The 24,213-nt window shown below is 40.1% G+C and overlaps 1 protein-coding gene across 2 annotated transcripts in view; it reads left to right on the forward strand.

Annotated features, from left to right (window-relative positions):
• NRF1 (nuclear respiratory factor 1) overlaps positions 1 to 24,213 on the forward strand; it is a 145,082-nt gene that overhangs the window by 71,045 nt on the left and 49,824 nt on the right. For both annotated transcript variants that reach the window (XM_030825744.1, XM_003261320.4), the window contains exon 5: positions 6,515 to 6,655. In XM_030825744.1, the coding sequence (XP_030681604.1) occupies positions 6,515 to 6,655 (141 nt within the window). The remainder of the gene's footprint in view (positions 1 to 6,514; positions 6,656 to 24,213) is intronic.

Raw genomic sequence — 24,213 nt, forward strand, 5'->3', positions numbered from 1 at the left:
CAGGTGATCCTCCTGCCTCAGCCTCCCAAAGTGCTGGGATTACAGGCGTGAGCCACCCCTCCTGGCCGGAAATTTTTAAAAGAAAATCTTAATTTACAGGTTATTTAGAAATAAAAATGATAACCAAAAATAAAAACTTATAAGTTATTATCTAAACTGATACTCAAAGGAATATTCATTGTCTTATTTTCAAAAAAATGTATATGAGAAAGTCGGAAAAGAAACTTCATCTAGCTAAAGAAGGTGGAAAGAGAATTATGAAATAAGTCTAAGAAAAAATAGAATAAATAAACATGTGGAAGAAATGAATGAGTTAGCAAACAGGAAAAGTAGACTTGTTAAATTCAAGAATTGGTTCTATAAAAAGTCTAATAAAACAGAAAAATTGCTACATGCTAATGAGGAAAAGGGAGAAGAAAACAAATATGTAGCTTTAGAAACAAGATAGCTATAATTGCAGGCAAGAAGAGATTGAAAATTGTTAGAAAAGGCTATGTATTAATTCTGTTCTTGCAAGTTAAAAATTCAGCCATGTGGATTAACTTAGTAAGAAAATAAAATAACCAGAACACATCCAAACCTCAGTAGAATAAACATTAACTGAAAACCTCAATAGAGTAATAAACATATACAAAATTGGAAAAGTGATTAAAGAACTACATCCCTCAAAGAGACCCTAGGCCCCAATTATTTTGGTTGACTTCTGTTAAACATTTAAGGTACAAATAATTCCCTAATCTTATACCCTAGTCTTATTATAGTCATTTATCATTAATAATCAAATTTTGATTTTCATTTCTCTAATGATTAATGATAAATAATCATAGTCTTTAGGGCAATGAAGAACCGTGGGAGTTGCATGCAATGTGGAAGATACATGGAAAGTAGTATAGTGAAAGCCCCGTTGCTCATGTATTTACTTAGTCAACATATAACTATTTAACACTCTTGGATACAAGGTATGAGATAAGGATTCCATCTGAATCCTTTGGGGTTTCAGAGTTCAAAACTGGGAATCCCAAAGGACTCGGGAAATAAGAGCCCTGAACTGAGACAAGAGAAGAAAGGAGGCAGACACTGGGGCTGGAGAGACAATAGGATGAAGTCAACATAACTTCAGGGGCCACAGCCTTCGGCCTGGCTGGAAGCCAGATGTGCTTCACAGTCACAGGTCTGAGGGCAGCTCTTTATTACATACTTCAGATGACAATATGTTTTTAGTCTCATAGGAACTTGTAGAAAATTAAAAAAAAAAAATTTTATGAGACCTTCCCAAAGACTCTTCCTTTATCCAGTTAAGCTTCAGGAATACAAAAAAATTATGGTATCTTGTCTGGGACTATTTTTGCAACCCAACTAAAGGCCCAGTGACCTTATAGCAAACATTTTGAAAATTAGCCAAGTGTGGTGGCACACACCTGTGATCCCAGATACTTAGGAGGCTGAGGTGGGAGGATCACGAGCTCAGGAATTCGAGGCTGCAGTGAACAAACCTGTGTGACAGAGCAAGACCCTGTTTCAAAAAACAAAACAAAATAAAACTCTAATGGCTCCTGCAAATACCCTAAACACCCTCCATCTCTGGTAATTATAAAATGTTTGTTAATGTGTTACCTGTATATGTATATTTAAAATATTTTATAATATTTCAGCCTGAGCAACATGTAAGACCCTGTCTCATTCAAGTGTGTGTGTATGTGTGTGTGTGTATGAAAAATAAGCAAAAGACCTGGTCCCTATGCTCAGCAGTGTCATGCACTGGTCGTGTATAGTGTATTCTGGGAATAACAGTATAAGTGACACATGTTTATTTGTATCAGTAGGAATTTAAAGGAGGAAGAGAATTATTGCAAGGATACTTAGGAAGTTTTTTCAGAGCAAGTGGGAATTGAATTGGGCCTAGAAAAATGGAAAATATTTGGATAAGAAGCAGATTTATGTGGTGGCTCATGTCTGTAATCCCAGCACTTTGGGAGGCCTAGGTGGGCAGATCACTTGAGGTCAGGAGTTTGAGACCAGCCTGGCCAACACGTTGAAAGCACTCTGTACTAAAAATACAAAAAAATAGCTGGACATGTTGGCGGACACCTGTAATCCCAGCTACTCAGGAGGCTGAGGCAGGAGAATCTCTTGAACCCAGGAGATGGAGGTGGCAGTGAGCCGAGATCACACCACTGCACTCCAGCCTAGGTAACAGAGCGGGACTCCATCTCAAAGAAAAAAAAAAAATCTCTAGAAGTTTCAAAGAAAAGAACTTGCTAGATGCCAAGGTGAGTGATGAGGTTAGGCAGCTAAAAAAGGAAGAAGGTGAGCAAAGTTGCTCAGTATAGGACTGCATGGAGGTTGTATGCTGGGAGCTCAAGAGGTGTCATTCACATAGTCTCCAGGGTTAGGCAGGTACAGCTGTATCTGGTGGCTCTGGCAGAGGAGTATTGGAAAAATAAATAATTGGAAAGATTGAAATGCTGGCCAGAGAAACTTGGACTTCGTCCTATAAGAAGTGGGGAACTATAGCAGTTTCTTGAGAAAAAAAAAGATAAATGATAGTGATGTGGCTAAACATACCAGCTTTGGAGCTAGATAAAAATTTGTTTGATTTTTGGCTATACTTCTTACTAGTTAACATGATTTAGGGAAAGTTACTTAAGTTTATTAAGCCTCAGTTTTCTTATTTGCAAAATGAGTATAATAATATTTTCCTTATAGAATTATGGTAAGGATTATTTGAGAAAATGCATGTAGTGCTTGGCACAAAGTAAGTGCTCAATAAACAGTGTTTGATGCTAATAAGTGTTTCCAAAATTTCAAATGGCAGTGGTATGCAAGATGAATTGGGGGAAGAAAATGGCAACTGATTTTGATTTTAAGTGGTTGATTACCTTAGTTGTGAAACCAGTTGACATACTGGTATGAAGTGACAAAGGCGTAAGCTATGGTTTTTGGAATAGAAGGCTTAAGTTGGAACACAAACCTGTATTTTATCTCATCTGTGACACCATTGATTATAAGATGTGCTATTATTTGTATACTATGAAGAAAGAAAAAACATTGATGCATGTTGACACAATGCTATCACTTAGAATTTTTATTTTCTACTTATTGAAAGAGCTCTTTCAAGGCTTAGTTAGACATAGCTTTTAATCATATATCATTTTTGTATATATATATTAAAAGGAAAATATAAGTGAAATAAGGTATTCCTAAAACTTCTTCACATTCAGAGTCCAACCCTTTTGAATTACTTCTTGTTTCAGTCATCATTGTCTGTGTTTTTTCATGTATTATTGTCCTCTGTGCCATCATGATAATGGGCAATGCTGTATTTCTTTAAAAAGTGCTCTGTTATTGTCTGATTTTTTTCCCCCACGCAGCAACAGGTTTGATGCAAGTGCTTTTTTTTTTTTTTTTAATTTGAGATGGAGTCTTGCCTTGTTGCCCAAGCTGGAGTGCAGTGGTGCAATCTCAGCTCACTGCAACCTCCACCTCCCAGATTCAAGCAATTCTCCTACCTCAGCCTCCCAAGTAGCTGGGATTACAGGCGCCTACCACCACGCCCAGCTAATTTTTGTATTTTTAGTATAGACAGTGTTTCGCCATGTTGCTCAGGCTGGTCTCGCACTCGTGACCTCAAGTGATCTGCCCGCCTCGGCCTCCCAAAGTGCTGGGATTACAGGCGTGAGCCACTGTGTCTGGCAGTGCTTCTTGATCTTACCAGAAATTGTCATTGGGAAGGTTCTAGACAACAGCCAAGATTCACATTCTCTTCTCAAATGGTGCTAAATGATTTGTTGAGTAAAAAGGCCAGGGATAGCAAACATGTTCACATGGCTGCATGATAGCTACGCCCTGTTGTTGCCTTGTCCATAGCAATTTTAAGATGTATCCCAATTTCAGAAGACTGATAAATATGAAAGAAAAATGCATCTCAGAATTGATAGATCAGATAGAATTAAAACATGAGGTCAGTAATTCTGAGAAAGTTACTTAACTTTAGTAAGCAAGCGTAGATAGAAATGCTTTGGTTATACCTGAAGTTGTTTTGTTGCAAATTACTTAGGGATGCTCTACTAGCACTAAAAAACAAAGAAACAAACAAAACAAGATGTTTTAAAAGAACTACGTAGCACTGATAAGCTGACTCATAAAAATGGCTGAAATTGTTAGAAACTGGCTAATAAAGAAGTCATAACCTAATGATTTTCCATTTTTGAATGCCAGGTGTTTCTAAAAGCCAGATTAAGTTTGTTTTTATTTTAAAATTATTATTTATTTTGAGACAAAATCTGGCTCTGTCACCCAGGCTGGAGTGGCATTATCTCGGATCACTGCAACCTCCACCTCTTGGGCTTAAGTCATCCTCCTACCTCAGCCTCCCGAGTAGCTGGGACCACAGGTGCACAGTACCATGCCCAGCTAATTTTTGTATTTTTAGTAGACACAGGGTCTCACCATGTTGCCTAGGCTGGTCTCAAACTCCTAGGCTCAAGGGATCTGCCTGCATCAACCTCCCAATGTGCTGGGATTACAGGTGTGAGCCACTGCACACAGCCTGTTTTTCTAATATGATCATTGTTCCTATTGGCTTATACCTAATAGAAGGATTTAACCTTATAAACCTTAAAGTTCTAAGACCAGAAGCTAGGTGTATTAGTCCGTTTTCACACTGCTATAAAGAACTAACTGTGACTGGGTAATTTATAAATAAAAGAGGTTTAATTGACTTATAGTTCCACATGGTAGGGAGGCTTCAGGAAACTTAACCATGGCAGAAGGGGAAGCAAGGCACGTCTTACATAGTGGCAGGAGAGAGAGAGACAAAGAGAGAAAGGTGCGGGGAGGGAATGCTGGGGGAACTGCCAAACACTTAAACCATCAGCTCTTGTGAGAACTCACTATCACGAGAACAACATGGGAGAAACTGCCCCCATGATCCAGTCACCTCCCACCAGATCCCTCCCTCAACATGTAGGGATTACAATTGAGATGAAATTTGGGTGGGGACATAGAGCCAAACCATATCACTAGGCTTGTAAGATTCATTTGTGTGTGTGTGTGTGTGAGTAGGCAGCATAAATACTGTCTAGAATACAGAAACATAGCAGAAAATATCCTGTAAAGTTGCTGTGGCAACATCAGCTGCTTATGTTGCAATAAATATAATGGCAATAATTTTTGAAACTTTATTTTTTCTTAGAGACCAGGATACAACTGAATCTCTGGAAAGATATTGAGTCTACCAGTTTGTGCTATTTTTCTGTCATCCCCTTAGTTATTGACCTATTTGGAGGATTCTTCAACTGCAGAAATTGCACCACGTAGCCAGTAATATTGTTTATTTTTCCAGATGCTTGGGGTAGAGTATGGGAATTTTTCTTTTTTAATCCACATAATGAGATATTTATAAGGAAGTGTGTAGAGTCCAGCCCACTCAGCAGACAACACAGGATTCAAACATTGTTGGAACTTCTAGACAAACCTCATTTTCTCTTCCATTTTTTTCCCTAAAATAGTGCCTTGAGCCCAGAAAGCAAGTTAATTTCCTATCCCACTTGTCACATTTCCATAATTCCATGGCTTGTTTGTTATTCCCAGAGGTATCCTCATCCCCCTTGTGTATTCTCCTAAGTGAATGAACCCATTTTTTCCCCTCCCAAGTTCCAGGCATTCAGATGAACCCATTATATTGGTGGTTGGAGGACCCAGCGTCTGTCCACCCTTTCTGTTCATGCTAGAAGAATGTGTGCATGTCCAGTGTGTTACTGTTAAGTTGAGACATTTCACTGGCAGTAGTGGGAATGCAGACAACGAACAACAATATCTGGTTCTGACCTGGGCTAGAGCTAAAGGCGTCATGGGTTGGAGGTTCACTTCTGTCACCAAGCCCTACCAGAAGCAAGGGAGATTTGACCTATGGGGCTCCCTTTGGCCCGGGCCTTACCAGTAGTGGCACTTAGCTACAACATACACCTATCAGTTTTTTTCTCTGATTCTTTTCAGTCCAGTCTGCTGTATGCTTGAATCTCCTATCTGTTTGGTAGTCTGGCTTTGCAGGAATGTAGCAGCAGTTTTGAATGAATTGGTTACTTTAAGTTTTAGAAATGTAAGTCCTTGAAGATCTTGAAAATGATTTTGCTGATGAGCTGCCACAGCTAATTGTTCATGCAATGGCCTGGGCAATGCAGAACCATGAATACCATGCCTGTTAGACCTGGAACAGGCGATGGCACCCTCATTGAGAAAATGTGATTTTAACTGAGAAGCAGTATTTCTGGAAAATTTTTCCACTGGCTCTCTTCTGTTGCTGTTACCTGTAATTTCATCATCTTTTCATTTAATTCTGTTCAGTATGATGTCTTTGGGACCAGTGGGTATTTTTATTTGCTTGTAGAAGTGTTTGTTTTTAAGGCTATGCAATGGCTCAGGAAGGCCAGCCCCACCCACTCTCTTGTTGCTTGGCACCAATCCTCCCTGGTTGTTGGGTATCTTGTTTACGTCTGCCCTTAATTCCCTGCAGGTGCGTAAGTACAAGAGCATGATCCTGGAAGACCTGGAGTCTGCTTTGGCAGAACACGCCCCTGCGCCACAGGAGGTTAACTCAGAACTGCCACCTCTCACCATCGACGGAATTCCAGTCTCTGTGGACAAAATGACCCAGGTAAGGGGTGGGAGGTGAGGAGGAGACTCAAAGACAAGTGGCACAGGTGTGGGCGGGCCTCTGATCACTTTTCTGCATTTTGTCCTCAGTGATCTGACCAGGGAGTGAGATGCAGACTGGAGTCTTGTAGTCAAACAGTAGCAGCCTTGGAAAAGACATTGTAGTGCCAGAAGAGTGCTCCCAACCAAGGTCATGGCTGTGGTTTCCTCTTTCTTCTGGCAGTTTTTTTTCCCTTTCACTTGGGCCTTTGGGTTGGATTAAAAAAAAAAAAAGCAAACTTTTAGCTTGGGGTTGGTCTGAACAAAAGAACATTAGGAGTTTAATGAATCACAGTCAAGGTGGCCAAGTAAACTTTTAGCCCCCGGGCTGCTCTGCTCCTCTTTCAATGTAAATTCTAAATACCTCCATAATTATTACTAAGTACAGCTCCCTTCCACAGGGAATAAGAATGTAAAACTCAGAATGATAGTCTTCTGAGTCATTGATTTCTTCTTCCTTTTTAAAATTTTTATTTAAAGTTTTTAATGTAACGATTTCTAAAGATGAAGGTCTCACTGTGTTGCCCAGGCTGATCTCAAACTCCTAGGCTCAAGCGATCCTCCTGCCTCAGCCTCCCAAAGTGCTGGGATTATAGGCATGAGCCGCTGTGCCAGCCTGATTTCCTCTTCCTTTAAGAAGGGAAGTAAAAAATGTACTTAGCCTGATAAATCAGCATACCTTAGTAATTTTTATGAAATTATCCCTTTTATGTATTTTTAGTTTAGCTTGATTAAAATCAAACACCTTTTTAACATATTTTCCCACCCTATTTCTTTTTTTTTTTTTTTTTTGAGACGGGGGTCTCGATCTGTGGGCCAGGCTGGAGTGCAGTGGTGCGATCTTGGCTCACACTGCACTTGGCTCACTGCAACGTCCGCCTCCCAGGTTCAAGCGCTTCTTGTGCCTCCAAATAGCTGTGATTATAGGTGCGGGCTACTACACCTGGCTAATTTTTGTTTTTTTAGTAGAGATGGGGTTTTGCCATGTTGGCCAGGATGGTCCCAAACTCCTGACCTCATGTGATCCGCCTGCCTCGGCCTCCTAAAGTGCTGGGATTACAGGCATGAGCCACCACACCCAGCCCACCCTGTTTCTTTATTAATTTACTTCTATCTTGCTAAATCCACTTGTCAGGTTTTTTTCCTTATCTTATTCAGTCTTCAGCAGCATTTGACACAGTTGATTACTCCTTAAAGCATCTTCTCTCTGTCTCTGGACCACACCCTCTTCTGAAGATCCTCATCCCTCACTAGGTGCTCCCCTCATCCCTTCTGGGGCCCCTCTTCCTCTTCTCACCTGATCATCGATATGCTGTTTTCACCCAGCTTATCCTCACTGATAGATGTCTGGTCCTCACATGCCCCAAACAGAACCTTTGGTTGTTCCTACTCTCCACTCCACATCTGTTCCTCTCCAAGCGTTCCCCATATCAGTTAATGGAAGTACTGTCCATCTGGTTGCTCAAGTCCCAGCAGAGAAGTAATCCTGATTTCCCTGTTTTGCCCTCTCCCTCCACAGTCCCCTGCCACCCTCCACATCTAATTCAGCAGCAGGTCATGTCAGTTCACCTCTGAAATGTACCCTGACTCTGGCCATTCTTCTCACTTCCCATCAGCACCCAAGTCCAAGCCTTTAGCATCTCTCATATAGCCTATCCATTGTGGTCTGCTGCAGTCCATCCTCCACGTAGCCATCGTAGTAGTTTTTTAAAAAACTTAAATCATGCTGGACGTTGTAGCTCACGCCTGTAATCAAGAGGAAGATCCCTTGAGTCCAGGAGTTCGAGATCAGCCTGGGCAGCAGGCTGGTATTTTTTTTTTTCTCTACAAAAAATACAAAAATTAGCCGGGGCCGTGGTGGTATATGCCTGTAGTCTCAAATACTTGGAAGGCTGAGGTGGGAGGATCGTTTGAGCCCGGGAGGTTGAGGCTGCAGTGAGCCGAGATTGTGCCACTGCACTCCAGCCTGGGTGACAGAGCGAGATCCTGCCTCAAATATATGAGTGAATGAATGAATGAATGAATGAATGAATGAATTTATTTAATTGAATGAATGAATGAATGAATTTATTTATTTAATTCAGGCCATATCACTTCCTTGTTTAAGCCCTGTAATGGTTTTCCACTATTCCTAGAATCAAATTCAGACTCTGCCATGGCCTTGAAGGCCCTATGTAATCTGACCTCTTCCTGCCTCGTCTTCTTCCCCTCAGTCACTGGGCTCCAGCCACTCTAGCCCTCTTTTCCTCAAACACCCTGCATCCATTCTTTTGCTTTTGCTATTCCCTTTGCCTGAATATTGTTCTCCCAGATGATTGCATGATGGACTTTATCTTATTCAAAGTCTAGCTCAAATATCACCTCCTGAGACAAGCCTTTCTTGATTATCCCACCTAAATGAAGCTTTCTTCTCCCTACCAAGCCACTAATACATCCTCTGTGTTCTTGTCTGTGTAACACTTGTTACTACCTGGAATTATCTCATTTATTAACTTGTATACTTATTTGTGGTCTCCCCAGCTAGAATTTGAGGAATTTAGTTTCTATCCTTTACTTCTGTTCAGTGTAGCTGCTCAGCCTCTGAAATAACATGTTATCTAAATAATAGTATCTGTTCAGTAAATGACTTCAGGGTTAGAGCAAAAATGAGTTAAGCGTAGTGGTGGGGAACAGGATCTTAAGTCCCCTGGGCAGGTGTTTACTCAGTGCGGACGCTGATGCTGCTGCTCAGGGGTGACACTTTTATTTTTTATTCCATCTGAACCAGCAACTTGGTCTGAAGTAATACTATATTTTATAAATATAAACCTAAATAGTGATCTTTTGATTGCTGGATTCATAGCCCTTTCTGTGGACACTGGAAGGATCTCTAAATAATGGTTCAGAAAGGAAAGCATTATCTAAACCAAGCTTGTCCAACCCACGTCCCACAAGACGCATGCGACCCAGGATGGCTTTGAGTGTGGCCCAACACAAATTCGTAAACTTTCTTAAAACATTATGAGATTTTTTGGCGTTTTTTTTTTCTCTAGCTCATCGGCTATTATTAATGTTAGTGTATTTTATACGTGGCCCAAGATAATTCTTCCTCTAATGTGGCCCAGGGAAGCCAAAAGATTGGACACCCCGATCTAAACTTTTCTTTACTGCCTTTTTACAATTTCTATTATTCTCTTTCTAGAGGCATTCTGACTGGTTCAAGTAAAGAAAACATAAAGTGAATTATTTTTGTCTGGTTGATGTAAAGAATCTACTCTATCTCAGATGTAAAGTACATCTAAAGCTGCCTAAGCCTTTGGTTTCTAATACTGTGTTAGGTAAACTCCTCTCCTGTGATGGGTATTTTTTGTTCTTTGTCACATTTGGCGTGTTAGGGTAAAGCAGTCTGTGGTTTTGATTATATTATATCATCATGGATTGGCCACAGAAGTCAGCAAAACAGTTTAGTTACTATCATTTTGGAGGTAAGACATTTGAAAGTGTTGTTTTCCATGTTTGTCAAAACCATACTCAGTAGAGCTTGATGTGCTGGTGAATGAGGAGCTGGATCTCAGTTGTCAAACGCATAGATACTTTGTTGGAGGTGCACATTTTCTCTATCATATGCTCCCTCCATCCCCTTCTTACCAAAGATGATGACTAAAAAGTCAAACATAACAAATAAAATAAACAAATGAGGGAGCAGGATGATAAAAAACCCAGCTCCCAAATGAATGGGAATCTCCGAGTATTTGGATCCTGCATTTTCCCCCCTCAACATTTTGTTGTTGTTTGTTTTCATCGAATACTTTTTTCTTAACCTGAGCTAAATAGCTCGCTCTCTCTTTCTCTGTCTCTCTTTCTTTTTTTTGGGACGGAGTCTCGCTCTGTTGCCCAGGCTGGAGTGCAATGGCACGATCTCGGCTCACTGCAACCTCCGCCTTCCGGGTTGAAGCAATTCTCCCACCTCAGCCTTCTGAGTAGCTGGGACTACAGGCATGCGCCACCATGCCTGGCTAATTTTTTTTTGTATTTTTAGTAGAGACGGGGTTTCACCACATTGGCCAGACTGCTCTTGAACTCCTGACCTCGAGTGATCCTCCCATCTTGGCCTACCAAAGTGCTGGGATTGCAGGCACGAGCCACTGCGCCCAGCCAATAGCTCTCTTTCATAATTGATCCTAAAGACTTTCACTATTAGTGGGAGTAAAAGGAGGGTTTTATTTCCGCCTAAACCTGGATAGGCAAGGGTATGGGACTACAAGCAGTTTAATACACTGTTAGTGGGAATGCAGATTGGTACACTTTCTCTAGAGGGCAGGTTGGCAATGCATATCAAAGTCTAAAAGGTATATATCATGCCCTCCAATTAAACACAGAGGTACATTGTTTATTACAGCATGTTTACAATAGGAAAATTGGGAACAATGTGAATGGTTAAATTACGATAGTGTTTAGAATTTATATAGGAAGACGACCAGCATAGCCCAAAAGAGATGATTCAGTGAACTGTTAGATACTAAAAATGATGATTTGCTCTTTATTGCAGTGAATAATATTTGTGGTATGTTAAATTAAAAAACTGATTGTAAAGTAGCATTTTTTATATACTGTAATTTGAGGGGTTTAGGGCTTTATTTTTCTGTTTCTTTTGGGAGATTTAAAAAAAATTCTGGGAACACAGTATTGAGCTGATTTATCTCATTTTCTATAACATTAACGTAAAACATGCCCACCTCTGTGTGTATAGAACTTTGGAGGGATGCACATTAAAATATTAACATTGCTGGGCATGGTGGCTCATGCCTGTAATCACAGCACTTTGGGAGGCTGAGGTGGGTGGATCACCCGAGGTCAGGAGTTTGAGAGCAGCCTGGCCAACATGGCGAAACCCTGTCTCTACTAAAAATACAAAAATCAACCAGGTATGGTGGCACGCCCTAGTAATCCAGCTACTTGGGAGGCTGAGGCAGGAGAATCGCTTGAACCTGGGAGGCGGAGGTTACAGTGAGCCGAGATCATGCCACTGCACTCCAGCCTGGGTGACAGAGCAAGACTCTGTCTCAAAAAAATAAACAAAAAAATGGATTGTAAAGTAGCATTTCTTATATACCATAATTTGAGGGGTTTAGGGCTTTATTTTTCTCTTTCTTTTGGGAGTTTTTTTTTTAATCTGGGAACATAGAATTGATCTGATTTATCTTGTTTTCTAAAACATTAACATAAAATATGCCCACCTCTGTGTGTATAGAACTTGGAGGGATGTACATTAAAATATTAACACTAATTATCTACGCATGGTGGCATTATAGGTGATTTTCATTTTCTTTATCTAAATAAGCATGAATTGCGTTTATAATAGAAATAAAAAAAACTATTTTCCTATTTTATATTAAACTTGAATATTTTAAAGTGCAAAGTTAAGCCGGGCGCAGTGGCTCACACCTGTAATCCCAGCACTTTGGGAGGCTGAGGCAGGTGGATCACCTGAGGTCAGGAGTTCGAGACCAGCCTGACCAACATGGATAAACCCCGTCTCTACTGAAAAAAAAAACAAAAACAAAAACAAAAAAACAAATTAGCCAGGCTTAGTGGTACATGCCTGTAATCCCAGCTGCTCGGGAGGCTGAGGCAGGAGAATCGCTTAAACCCAGGAGGCAGAGGTTGCAGTGAGCCGAGATCACACCATTGCACTCCAGCCTGGGGCAACAAGAGCGAAACTCCGTCTTAAAAAAATAAAATAAAATTAAATAAATAAATAGATAAATAAATAAATAAAGTGCAAAGTTTGATAATGTTTCTGCTTTGTTTTACCCAAAGATTACTTTTATTTATGTTAACATGAAGATGTCAACAACTCTCTTTTTCCCCCCTTATTTTCCTCTTAAATAGATACCGTGTGTTGGAAGGCACACTACTAAGTTCTTTACAGGGGCATCTCATTTAATCCATCTTTTTGTCTGTGTCTATGTGTGTCTTAAAAAATTCTTATTTTATAGTCAAGGAAGCAGAGCTCAGATATAGTTTATAGCCATAAAGAACAAGTACATTTTACTGGACATTAATTCTAGATTTCAGAACATATGGGTAATTTATGGCTTCCTTGAAGTGATAAAATTCTAGAACTATCAAATTGGACTGTAATAGGGATAGACTTGGGTTAACCAGACAGCTCTATTAATCATCATATCTGCACTTAATGGTATAGAGATGACTTGATATTGATGACCCTAACTTACAAATCTATATAGGATCCTAAGATACATTCTGAATCATCTAAAGAGAGTAAATTATATTCAATATTGTTCTAATACTATGTGTTGCATTATTTTATATCTTTATAAATGAGAAAATTGGCATGATTTATTGGAAAGAATACTAACTCAGAGTGAGAAGATCTATTCTCTAGTCTCAATTCTACTACATATAACCAAGGTTCTCACTTTCATCATCTGATGAAATATATGCCCTCCTACCTTAAGGAGTCAGAGGAAGAAAAATAAACTTTGGTGTAGGAAAATGTTTTGAAAACTAAAGCATCACACCAAGGTATTATTACTAATTATTAATGTTAATTATATGTATTGCCTATATTCATTTTTGAATAACCTGAACATACCATCACTCAGCCATGCTTTATTAGAGAAAATTCATGAACCAAGAATTTTAATTTTTCTCAACAATTAAGTGGGACAACACAGGTGGCATTTTTTTTTCTTTTCCCTAGTGTCTACGAAAACAAAATATTTTTCAGATTGAAAATTGAGGCATAAATAGCTGGGCGCGATGGCTCACGCCTGTAATCCCAGCACTTTGGGAGGCCGAGGTGGGCAGATCATGAGGTCAGGAGATCGAGACCATCCTGGCTAACATGGTGAAACCCCGTCTCTACTAAAAATTAAAAAAAAAAAAAATCAGCCGGGTGTGGTGGCACGTGCCTGTAGTCCCAGCTACTTGGGAGGGCGAGACGGGATAATCGCTTGAACCCAGGTGGCAGAGGTTGCAGTGTGCCGAGATCACACCACTGCACTCCAGCTTGGATGACAGAGTGAGATGCAGTCTCAAAAAAAAAAAAGGAAAATTGAGGCATAAATAGAAAATGAAATTTATGAAGCAAGCTAATGACAAATAGAACTTAGGGCTGCATTCATATTGCCAGTGCTTTTTAAAAAATCTTTTTTGTATAAAACCATATTGTGTTCATTATTCAGATTGACTCTTTCAGCTGGTCTGCACTAAACATTTACTTTTTTTTTTTTTTTTTTTTTGAGACAGTCTCACTCTGTTGCCCAGGCTGGAGTGAAATGGTGTGATCTCGGCTCACTGCAACCTCCACCTCCTGGGTTCAAGCGATTCTCCTATCTCAGCCTCCCCAGTAGCTTGGATTACAGGCGCACGCCACCACACTAGGTTAATTTTTTGTATTTTTAGTAGAGACGGGGTTTCACCATGTCAGGCTGGTCTCGAACTGCTGAGCTCAGGCAATCTGCCGGTCTTGGCCTTCCAAAGTTTTAGGATTACAGGTGTGAGCCACCGCACCCAGCCAACATTTACTTTTTAAAAGAATTTACTACTTGCCCCAAAATTCTCAAACTTGTCTCCTACACAGATAAAAATTGCACATAACAATGTCTGAAGTTTTGTGAGAACTAAATGCTCTGTTCTTTTAGGAAGTAGCTCTCTTGGTTTTTGTCTTTTGTCTTTTTTGTTTTGTTGAAAGTATGATTCTTTATTAGTAAATAGGATGTTTTACCTGAAATGTTTCTGTTTTTACTATTATAACTATATTAAAGTTTTTAGTCTCTTCTTTTGGTGCCATGACTTGGATTATAGTCCTTATTTTGGCAGGGGGGTGGGAGGTGGGTCTGCCCGTTAGAAAACTACATAGCTCTATGGTATTTTTAGTTATTAAAATGAAAATTTGGATTTCTAGGCACCTTGAAGAATAGTGGCTGGAACTTATTCTATACTTATTCCATATCTGTTTTAGAATTGGAGGAGGTTGAGATAAAGCTTAGCAAAAGGGATCCTTAGTTTGGGGTAGGTTCTGCAACCCCAGAATTCATTTACAGTGAAGTCTCCTTTTTCAGATTTTGAAAGTCAGGTTAGCAAATTTGTTTTAGGATACTACAGACCAGGGCCTAGTGGGTGGGCTAAGTCTGTTCGTGTCAAACTTCAGAGTGTGCAGCAGTCACCTGAGAAGTGCTGTTCAAATGCAGATTAGGAATCAGTAGGTCTGGAGTGGGCCTGAGGTTCTGCCTTGCTAGTGAGCCCCCAGGTGATATCAATGCTGCTGTTTCTCAGACTATGCTTTGAATTCAAGGAATTGCATAGCTTCTTGCAGAGTCTTTAAGCAATAATTATGATTTTGCTAGTGGAAAATCAGTTCTGCTCTTTACCAGACTTGGGTCCTATAGGCTTCTCTTGTTCTTGGGAGGTGGTAAATCTCTTTGGAATCTGTATTAGAAGACATCCAGGCAAAAATTATAATTATAGAAGAATCATCATTGGAAAGACCTGGGCAGTATTATGGATTAAAATCCACTCTTCTTTCCCTTCTCCCTTCCCTTCTCCCATCCCTCACCTTCCTTGAACTTACTGCCCTCCTCTTACTGTCACTGGGGCAATCTTTGTTGCTTTAATATTCCCGTGGCATGATGATGCAACAGGATAGTAATTTACAGCAGTTTCAGGTAAACCTTTTGAAATGTTCAGCACAGTGCTTGCTTCATTAGGAAGGAGTTATTCACAAGGCTTTTGAGATGTTTTACTTAGAAAACAGTCAGTTACCTGCTTAGGTTTTTTGAGAGTTTTGTTCTGTTTTGAAAAAACGTAGGTCTCACCTCTTCTACCCAAAGAGTAGAAAACATTATGCTAAGTGAAATAAGCCAGACACAGAAGGAAAATATTGGGTGATTCTATTTATATGAGGTTTCTAGAGTTGGCAAAATGATAAAGATAGAAAATAGAAGTGGCTGGACATGATGGCTCACGCCTGTAATACCAACACTTTAGAAGGCCAAGGCAAGCGGATCACTTGAGGTCTGGAGTTTGAGACCAGCCTTGTCAACATGGTGAAACCCCGTCTCTACTAAAAATTGTTTTGTATTATTTACAAAAAAATTAGCCAGGTATGGCCGGGCGCGGTGGCTCACGCTTGTAATCCCAGCACTTTGGGAGGCCGAGGCGGGCACATCACGAGGTCAGGAGATCGAGACCAAGGTGAAACCCCGTCTCTACTAAAAATACAAAAAATTAGCCGGGTGTGGTGGCGGGCGCCTGTAGTCCCAGCTACTCGGAGAGGCTGAGGCAGGAGAATGGCGTGAACCTGGGAGGCGGAGCTTGCAGATCGCGCCACTGCACTCCAACCTGGGTGATAGAGCGAGAGTCCGTCTCAAAAAAAAAAAAAAAAAGAAAAGAAAAATTAGCCAGGTATGGTGGCAGGTGCCTGCAATCCTAGGTACTGGGGACGCTGAGGCAGGAGAATCGCTTGAACCCGGGAGGTAGAGGTTGTAGTGAGCCGAGATCACGCCACTGTACTCCAGCCTGGGTGACAGAGAGAGACTCCATCTTCAAAAAAAAAGAAAGAAAATATAAGTTACCAGGGACTATGAGGAGGTAGAAGTCAGGAGTTATTGTTTTAATGGGCACAGAATTTGTTTGAGATGATAATTTAAAAGTTCTAGAAATAGGCTGGGCGCAGTGGCTCATGCCTGTAATCCCAGCACTTTGGGAGGCCGAGGCAGGCAGATCACAAGGTCAGGAGTTTGAAACCAGCCTGACCAACATAGTGAAACCCCGTCTCCACTAAAAATAAAAAATAAAAAAATTAGCCGGGCATGGTGGCAGGTGTCTGTAATCCCAGCTACTTGGGAGGCTGAGGCAGGAGAATTGCTTGAACCCAGGAGGCGGAGGTTGCAGTGAGCTGAGATTGCACCATTGCACTCCAGCCTGGGAGACAGTGTGAGACTCCATCTCTAAAAAAAAAAAGTTCTAGAAATAATTGATGGTTATACAACATTGTGAACATATTTAGTGCCACTAAATCGTACATGTTAAAATGATAAATGTTATGTTATGTGTATTTTGCCATTATTTTACAAATTGTTTTTGAAAAGAAGAGCTGGATAAGAAGTATTTTAGTTTGGTGGTTCTCAAAATTGGCTGCATAGTAGAGTCACCTAGGGAACTTAAAATCCTAGTACCCAGGCCACACTCCAGACCAATTAAGTCACAGTCTTCAGGGATGGATCTAGGCATCTGCAGTGTTTAAACTCTCCAAGTGATTCCAGCGTGCAGGCAACTTTGAGAACCACTATGATGGATCACAATTCCAAACTGCTTCTCCATACTGTAGTGTCAGAATTTACTGGCAAAGCAGGCTCTTCTTACTGTCTGTAGTGTCAGAATTTACTGGCAAAGCAGGCTCTTCTTACTGTCTGAAATTATCAAAAAATGTTTACGTATATGATGTCTTTCCATGCATGATGAAATTAAGAGAATATATATGGGCCAGATGTGGTGGCCCATGCCTGTAATCCCAGCACTTTGGGAGGTCGAGGCAGGAGGATGGTTTGAGGCCAGGAGTTTTGAGATAACCTGGGCAATACAGCAAGACCTCATCTCTACCAAAAATGTAAAAATTAGCCAGGTATGGTGGTGCAGCCATAGTCCCACCTACTCAGGAGGCTGAGGTGGTAGGATCACTTGAGCCCAGGAGTTCAAGGCTGCAGTGAGCCATGATCATGCCACTGCACTTCAGCCTGAGCAAAAGAGCGAGACCCTGTCTCAAAAAAGAAAGGAAAAGAAAGAGAGAATATATACGTAACAAATAAAAACACTGGATGTGTTCTTAAATAGAACATAGCATATTTTGAGTAAAGAATAAGGGTATATTCAGAAATACTAAAGAGAAGAAAATAGCCATATAAATTACTTACATAGGATACAACTTGACTAAGGAAATATTTGCAATTTATATGACAATTAATATCCAGAGCAGATTAATATTTTCTTCATATTCATAAGAAAAAGATAATTCGAAAAATAAGCAAACATTATAAGCAGTTCACAGAAAGGAAAAATAACCAATAAATATATAAAAAGATTGTCAACTCACTAGTAATGGAAATTAAAATAAGAAAACGTTTCCCCCATGTCAGATGAGCCAAAATAAGAAAACTTGATAATAAGGCTGGGTGCAGTGGCTCATGCCTGTATCCCAGCACTTTGGGAGGCTGAGGTGGGTGGATCACTTGAGGTCAGGAGTTCAAGACCAGCCTCGCCAGCATGGTGAAACCCCATCTCTACTAAAAATACAAAATAATTAGCCGGACATGGTAACGCATGCGTGTAGTCCCAGCTACAGGTTGAGGCAGGAGGATCACTTGAACCCGGGAGGCGGAGGTTGCAGTGAGCCGAGATCACACCACTGCACTCCAGCCTGGGTGATAGAGTGAGACTGTCTCAAAAAGAAAAAAGAAAAAGAAAAAGAAAAAAAAAGAGAGAGAGAGAAAACTTGGTAATAAAATGTGGAAGAGGATGAATGGGTATTGTCTGGTACTCTTAGTGACAGTGGGATTGGCAAAGTCTTTCTGGAGGACAATTTGGCAGTGTGTTAAAATGTTAAATCCATATACCCTTTAACCAGCAATTCCACTTTTCTGAATTAAATTCAGAAAAGTGGAATTGCTGGTTAAAGGGTATATGGATTTAACATTTTCTGCTGAGTTTTCTGTGCACAAAGAAGCATGTACAAGCACTGTTTGTACAGCAAGATAAACTGTAAGCAATCTAAATGTTTATCAATAGGGGAGTGGCTAAATAAAATGGAAATTCTATACCATGGATACTAGGCAACTGTTTTTAAAAATTAAATTATTCTAGTTGCACTACCATGAGAAGATCTCTATGACAAAATGTCGAATGGAAAAAACAAGTTATAAAATAGTGTACAATATGGTACCATTTGTGTTTTTCTTTAATCACATAAAACTGCCTTTCTAGCATGTATTTATGTAAATGTATAGAATTTGGCCTAGAAGGAAGGCTGTTCATCAAGCTCATGCCTCTGGACAGGAGACTGGATTGAGGGAGGATAGATGGCAAAGAGGACTTTGACTTTATCTATATTATTTACATTTTTGTACAGAAGAGTACAACAAGCATAAGGTAACAGAAACTAACCAAACTGTCTCCTTCAAAGAGAAGGTAGGACTTTAAGAGCATTTCGATTAAAAAGAGAGAGAAAGTTTGATAGGTTGGGGGTGCCGAGATACAGAAGCAGAAGTCTTGGCTTGAGAGAGGAGTCTAAATGGGTGTCTCCATTGACTGGCCTTCAAATTCACTAATTCTGAAGTTACGTTGATCTTTTCTCCAAACTTGCTCTTGTGTTTTCTATGGGAATGTGTTTTTAGGGAAAATGAGATTAAGAGAAGCCAGTGTTTTGCTTGGCACTACTAGGGAGTGGTGTTTCTGATAATAACCACCATAGTCATCTCTCTGAACAGAGATCAGTACTACAAATAATTTCTAATATTGGGCAAATGAATCACTTTGCTTTAGCTCTTTAATGCCCTTTAAATATCCATTCAAATATAATTGGGTCTGTCAGCCTGGATGGTAATAATTTTAAGTTAAAGTAATGTTGCCACAGTCTGAAAAATCTCCATTTTTCCTTCCCTGCTACATTCCTGTTTTCTGTAGGCTCTACAAACATAGCCTTTCAACATGGTTTGCTTTCAACTGCCTTGTCTTAAAATTTATTATGTATTCTCTGACCTCTTCAGTAGAGGTGGAGTTGGCAGATATGTTGGTCTGAAAGACCTTTTCTTGATAATTGAGCCTAAATGAACATCAGGAGCCTCAAAATCCCTAGACTCAGATAAATGCAGAGCAAAGATAGAGAGGGAACAAGAGGAGAGGGTATTTGGAGGATGTGTAAGGATAATGCATTGTTGGATGGCAAAGAACTAGCTGAATTTACAAAGGAAATTTCCAGCATAGCAAGAATTTTTTTTTTAATTGGATAAGACATTTTAGAGTTTTAGAGAACCTTTTATTTTAAACCTATCTGTGGTTTCCACATAATCTTTACTTTTCACTGACACGAGCATGAATTTGATATCCTTATCTTTGCTGATTGTCCCGGAAAGTGGTAGTATTTTCTTTTCTTTGCTGATTTGGTGTGGCTGTACTGACCAAGCTAGAGTACCTTAGGCCCACCTAGAGCCCTAAATCAGAATGAGAGTCCAGGAAAGCTTGTTCCAGCCCAATTAAAGGACCGTCTGAGAGGTTAGGCTTTAGCTTTGCTGATCCTGTTGATTGTCTCCCTGTGGATTAAAGACAAACCTTCCTTAACAAGCACATCAAGAAGCTTTGGTTTCCAAAACTCTCCAGGACCAGTAATTAATTCAACTGGTAATGAGAGCACAGTTCCGAATTCTGGAAAGGAATCATTTGACTCTTCCTATACTGGACTGCTAGTGTCCCTTTATTAATAGTCTCTTTAGCCTTAGCACTCTTTATTTGGGACCGTATAAAAAGAACCTGTAGGAAGATTGCCTTTTTCGATGAAGTCAAATTATCTCTTAAGCATTTAGAAGTAAAAAATACCCTTCATTCCCAAAATGTACACACCTGAAAAACAAACTCTTATAGTAGAAAATACCTTTTACATCTTTTGGTATAGGGGCAAATTTTATATGCTTGATAATTAGCATTTTTAAAAGCTATGATCTGCTCCTGAATTAGAACTTGTATGCCAGCAGCTGATTTCACTCTGGTTCCATTTTTTGACTTGATGGGGTTTCTGCCTGTGGAAGTAACCTTTTTGTACTGTTTCTGTTTCTCCTGCCTCTCATATTAGCCTCTAGGATCATCTTCCTAGGAATTTGAAACATTTCTCATCCAGAGATTGCTAGCAAATAAATCATCTTTGAAAAGTTTCCCAGTTCTGTCTTTCCTCTAATTATGGTTACACTTTTTTCTGACAATTTCCATTAGTAATCTGCTTGTACATCCCCCCCCCGCCCCCACGCTTTTTTTTAATTGAGGGGAGAGAAACAGTGCATGTGCGAGAGGGAGCTGCTTGTATTAATACATATTTTTAATGCTCAAGGACCGAACAGAACAAGGCACCTAAACTTCCTGTACATTGTGGGTGGGTTGGTAATAGCTTGCTTGCTTCAAAGCAAATAATTGGTCCAAATGGTCAATTTGTTCCTTCTTGGTTCTAGCACCCTTTATTTCTCATCCTCAACCTTGTTTCAGATACATATAAACTCATTCTTCTGCCGCCTTCTGCTTTTTTCCACTTTACCCATCCTTGAAAAACTAACGATGAATGTCTTTATGTACATTACAGTGTGTTCAGTATTAGTAAACCATTTCAGGAAGCTAGCTGTTTGTTTGCATTGGGAGAATAAATTCCCTATTTTCCCTGATTTAAAAGTAAAATCTCATTTATCTTTGAAATATTTCTTTTTGGCAAATGATCACATTTAGACTTTGATAGAAACTTAATATAGATTGAGTACCCCCTGCCCGAAATGTTTGGGACCAGAAGTACGTCGGGTTTCATATGTTTTTGGATTTTTTTTAATATTTGCATATACCTAGTGAGATATCTTGCGGATAGGACCACGATCTAAACACAAAATTTATTTGTGTTTTATATACACCTTATGCACTATAGCCTGATGGTAATTTCTTATGGTATTTTTAATAATTTTGTGCATGAAATAAAGTTTTCACATCGAGTTGAGGTCATGGGTGGAATTTTCCACATGTGACACTTGAAACATTCCAGATTTCAGATCTTCAGATTAGGGATGCTCAACCTCTAGCAGATTAAGGATTAAAACTGCTGGATTAAAGCCATGAAGTTTCTGAGTCCTTAATTGTTTTACATTTAGAGTAGTTTTATTTAATAGATTTTGAGAGTGGATGCTTAAAGCATCTACTTTTTTTTAAAAAAAGAACAGTTTTTTCTTATTATAAAGTCAGAATTACCAATCAGTTGCCAAAGAGCTATGGTGCACCTAAATTTTATAACAAATTAAGCTTTTAGAACAAAAGTTATGAATACTGGAGAAGTTGCTGAAAAAAGATGGCTTGATGACTGAGGTAATAATAATAAAACTTCTATTAATTAATATACCTGCTATCTCAGCCTCTTAATTGACCTTGTATATTTGCTATTATTACTATTTTGCAGATGAGAACATTAAGATTCAGAGCCAACTCTGAGTCTTGTGTTTTTTTTGTTGTTGGTTGGTTTGTTTTTTGTTTTTTTGTTTTTGAGATGGAGTCTTGCTCTGTTGCCCAGGCTGGAGTGTAGTTGAGCGATCGTAGCTCACTGCAACCTCCACCTCCCAGGATTAAGCGATTCTCCTGCCTCAGCCTCCTGAGTAGCTGGCATTACAGGTATGTGCACCATGCCTGGCTAATTTTTGTATTTTTAGTGAAGATGGTGTTTCACCATGTTGGCCAGGTGGATCTCAAATTCCTGACCTCAGGCAGTCTGCTCTCCTTGACCCCCCAGAGTGCTGGGATTACAGGCGTGAGCCACCAAGCCTGGCCCTCGTGTTCTTTTTGGTAGAAAGAGCTAACTTAAGAGAAATGAGGCTGAGTTCAGTGACTCATACCTGAAATCCCAGCTCTTTGGGAGGTCGAGACAGGAGCATTGCTTCAGTCCAGGAGTTTGAGATCAGCCTGGGCAACGTAGGGAGACCCTTTCTCTACAAAAAAAAAAAAAAAAACAAACTAAAAAAAAATAGCTGGGCATGGTGGCACGCACCTTTAGGCCCAACTACTGAAGGCTGAAACAGGAGGATCCCTTGAGCCCTGGAGGTTGAGTCTGCATTGAACTGTAATCATGCCACTGTACTCCAGCCTGGGCCACAGAGCAAGATCCGAGAGAGAGGGAGAGAGAGAGAGACAGACAGAGAGAATGAATGAACGAATAGTATATGTTCCACAAAGAATGTAGGGCACTAAACAATGAGTGGTGGCATTAGAATAGTAGCATGGAAAGTAGTCCAGCAAGGGGACAGAACAAAGGCAAAGAAGCGGAAATGGGCTTAGCAGCTCATAAGACAGTGCGGAGATTTGTCTGATGGAGGACCAAGGCTGAGTGGTGGGAATTAATGGGAACTGACTGTAGTGTGAGGCCAGATTGTGGTGGGTCTGAAAAGCTGGGCAGAAGGATCTAGTTTAGTTGCCATAGTTAAAAGACATTTGAAGGTGTTTTGAGCATTGGAGCCATGTAGGTAACATTTAGGAAAACCTCTCCGGCAAAGGATATGTGGGAAGAGGGAATGAAGGGAGAACTTGGAGTTTCCCAAAAAAGCCAACTAGAAGGATACACTAGCCTTGGGCCAAAAAGTTAGAATGAAGGTGGGGCCAGAGAAGAAGGGATAGACACCAGAGACATTTCAAAGAAAACAAAAGAACTGGACTTGCAATGTGTGACTAGGTAAGTGTTGAAGGAGAAAAGTAAAGATAACTTTGACATTTTTAGTTTGAGTGGCCGGGGAAAGGGTGGTTTTCTACTTGCTAAGATAAAAAAGTTGAGAAGATAAGTAGATTGGAGAGAGAGTAGGGTAGGAGTTTAAGTGAAGAGGCTGATGCTGAGCCCACCTTTCAAGTAACATTGAGTTATTGGAACTCAGTTGGAAGGCCTGGTGGGAGAGCCGAAGCAAGACTTGAGGATGAAAGGTATCCACGTCCAGGTGCCAACGTGACCCAGAACTGAGGAGCATGAGGAACTATTGGTGTAAATAGGGTGTGGCGTCAGAAGTGAAGCAATCACCAGAATTAGGGAATATAGAGTTCCAGGTGGATCTGAGCAGACTCTGTCAGTCTAGTATTCTCCACAGTGAGTGCTTTCTGATCACTTTAGGATTTCTGTTTTGTTTGTTTGGCTTAAGACAGGGTCTTGCTCTGTCACCCACTTTAGGATTTTCGTTTTGTTTTGTTTTGTTTTGTTTTGTTTTGTTTTGAGACAAGGTCTCACTCTCACCCAGGCTGGAGTGAAGTGGCACCATCATGGCTCACTGTAGCCTTGACCTTCTGAGCTCAAGCAATCCTCCTGCCTCAGCCTCTCTAGTAGCTGGGACTACAGGCACGTACCACTGTAGCCGACTGAGTTTTGTATTTTTGGTAGAGACAGAGTCCCACTGTGTTGCCCAACCTGGTCTCAAACTCCTGGTCTCAAGCAATCTGCCTGCCTGAGCCTCCCAAGGTGCAGGGATTACAGGCATGAGCCACTGCACCCAACCCACTTTAGGATTTTGTTAATTTAGAATTATTTAGCCTTCTCATTTCATTTTCTCCAGACTCTCCTAGGTATGAATATAAAGAAGTCTCCTTTTTGGAAACTGTTAATGGTATTCAAAGAAAAGGGAGTTTATGAAAGTCTATATCAGTTTATTTAATCTATACCTCTGAGAAAGCCATTTTTTTTAACATGAAGAAGTATAAAATATTGTGTGTGAAGATTAAGCCCTTTCCTGCTCTATGTATTTCAGCCTAGAAAAA

Source organism: Nomascus leucogenys, chromosome 13, assembly GCF_006542625.1.
Source record: "Nomascus leucogenys isolate Asia chromosome 13, Asia_NLE_v1, whole genome shotgun sequence".
In the NCBI taxonomy this organism is placed as follows: Eukaryota; Metazoa; Chordata; class Mammalia; order Primates; family Hylobatidae; genus Nomascus; species Nomascus leucogenys.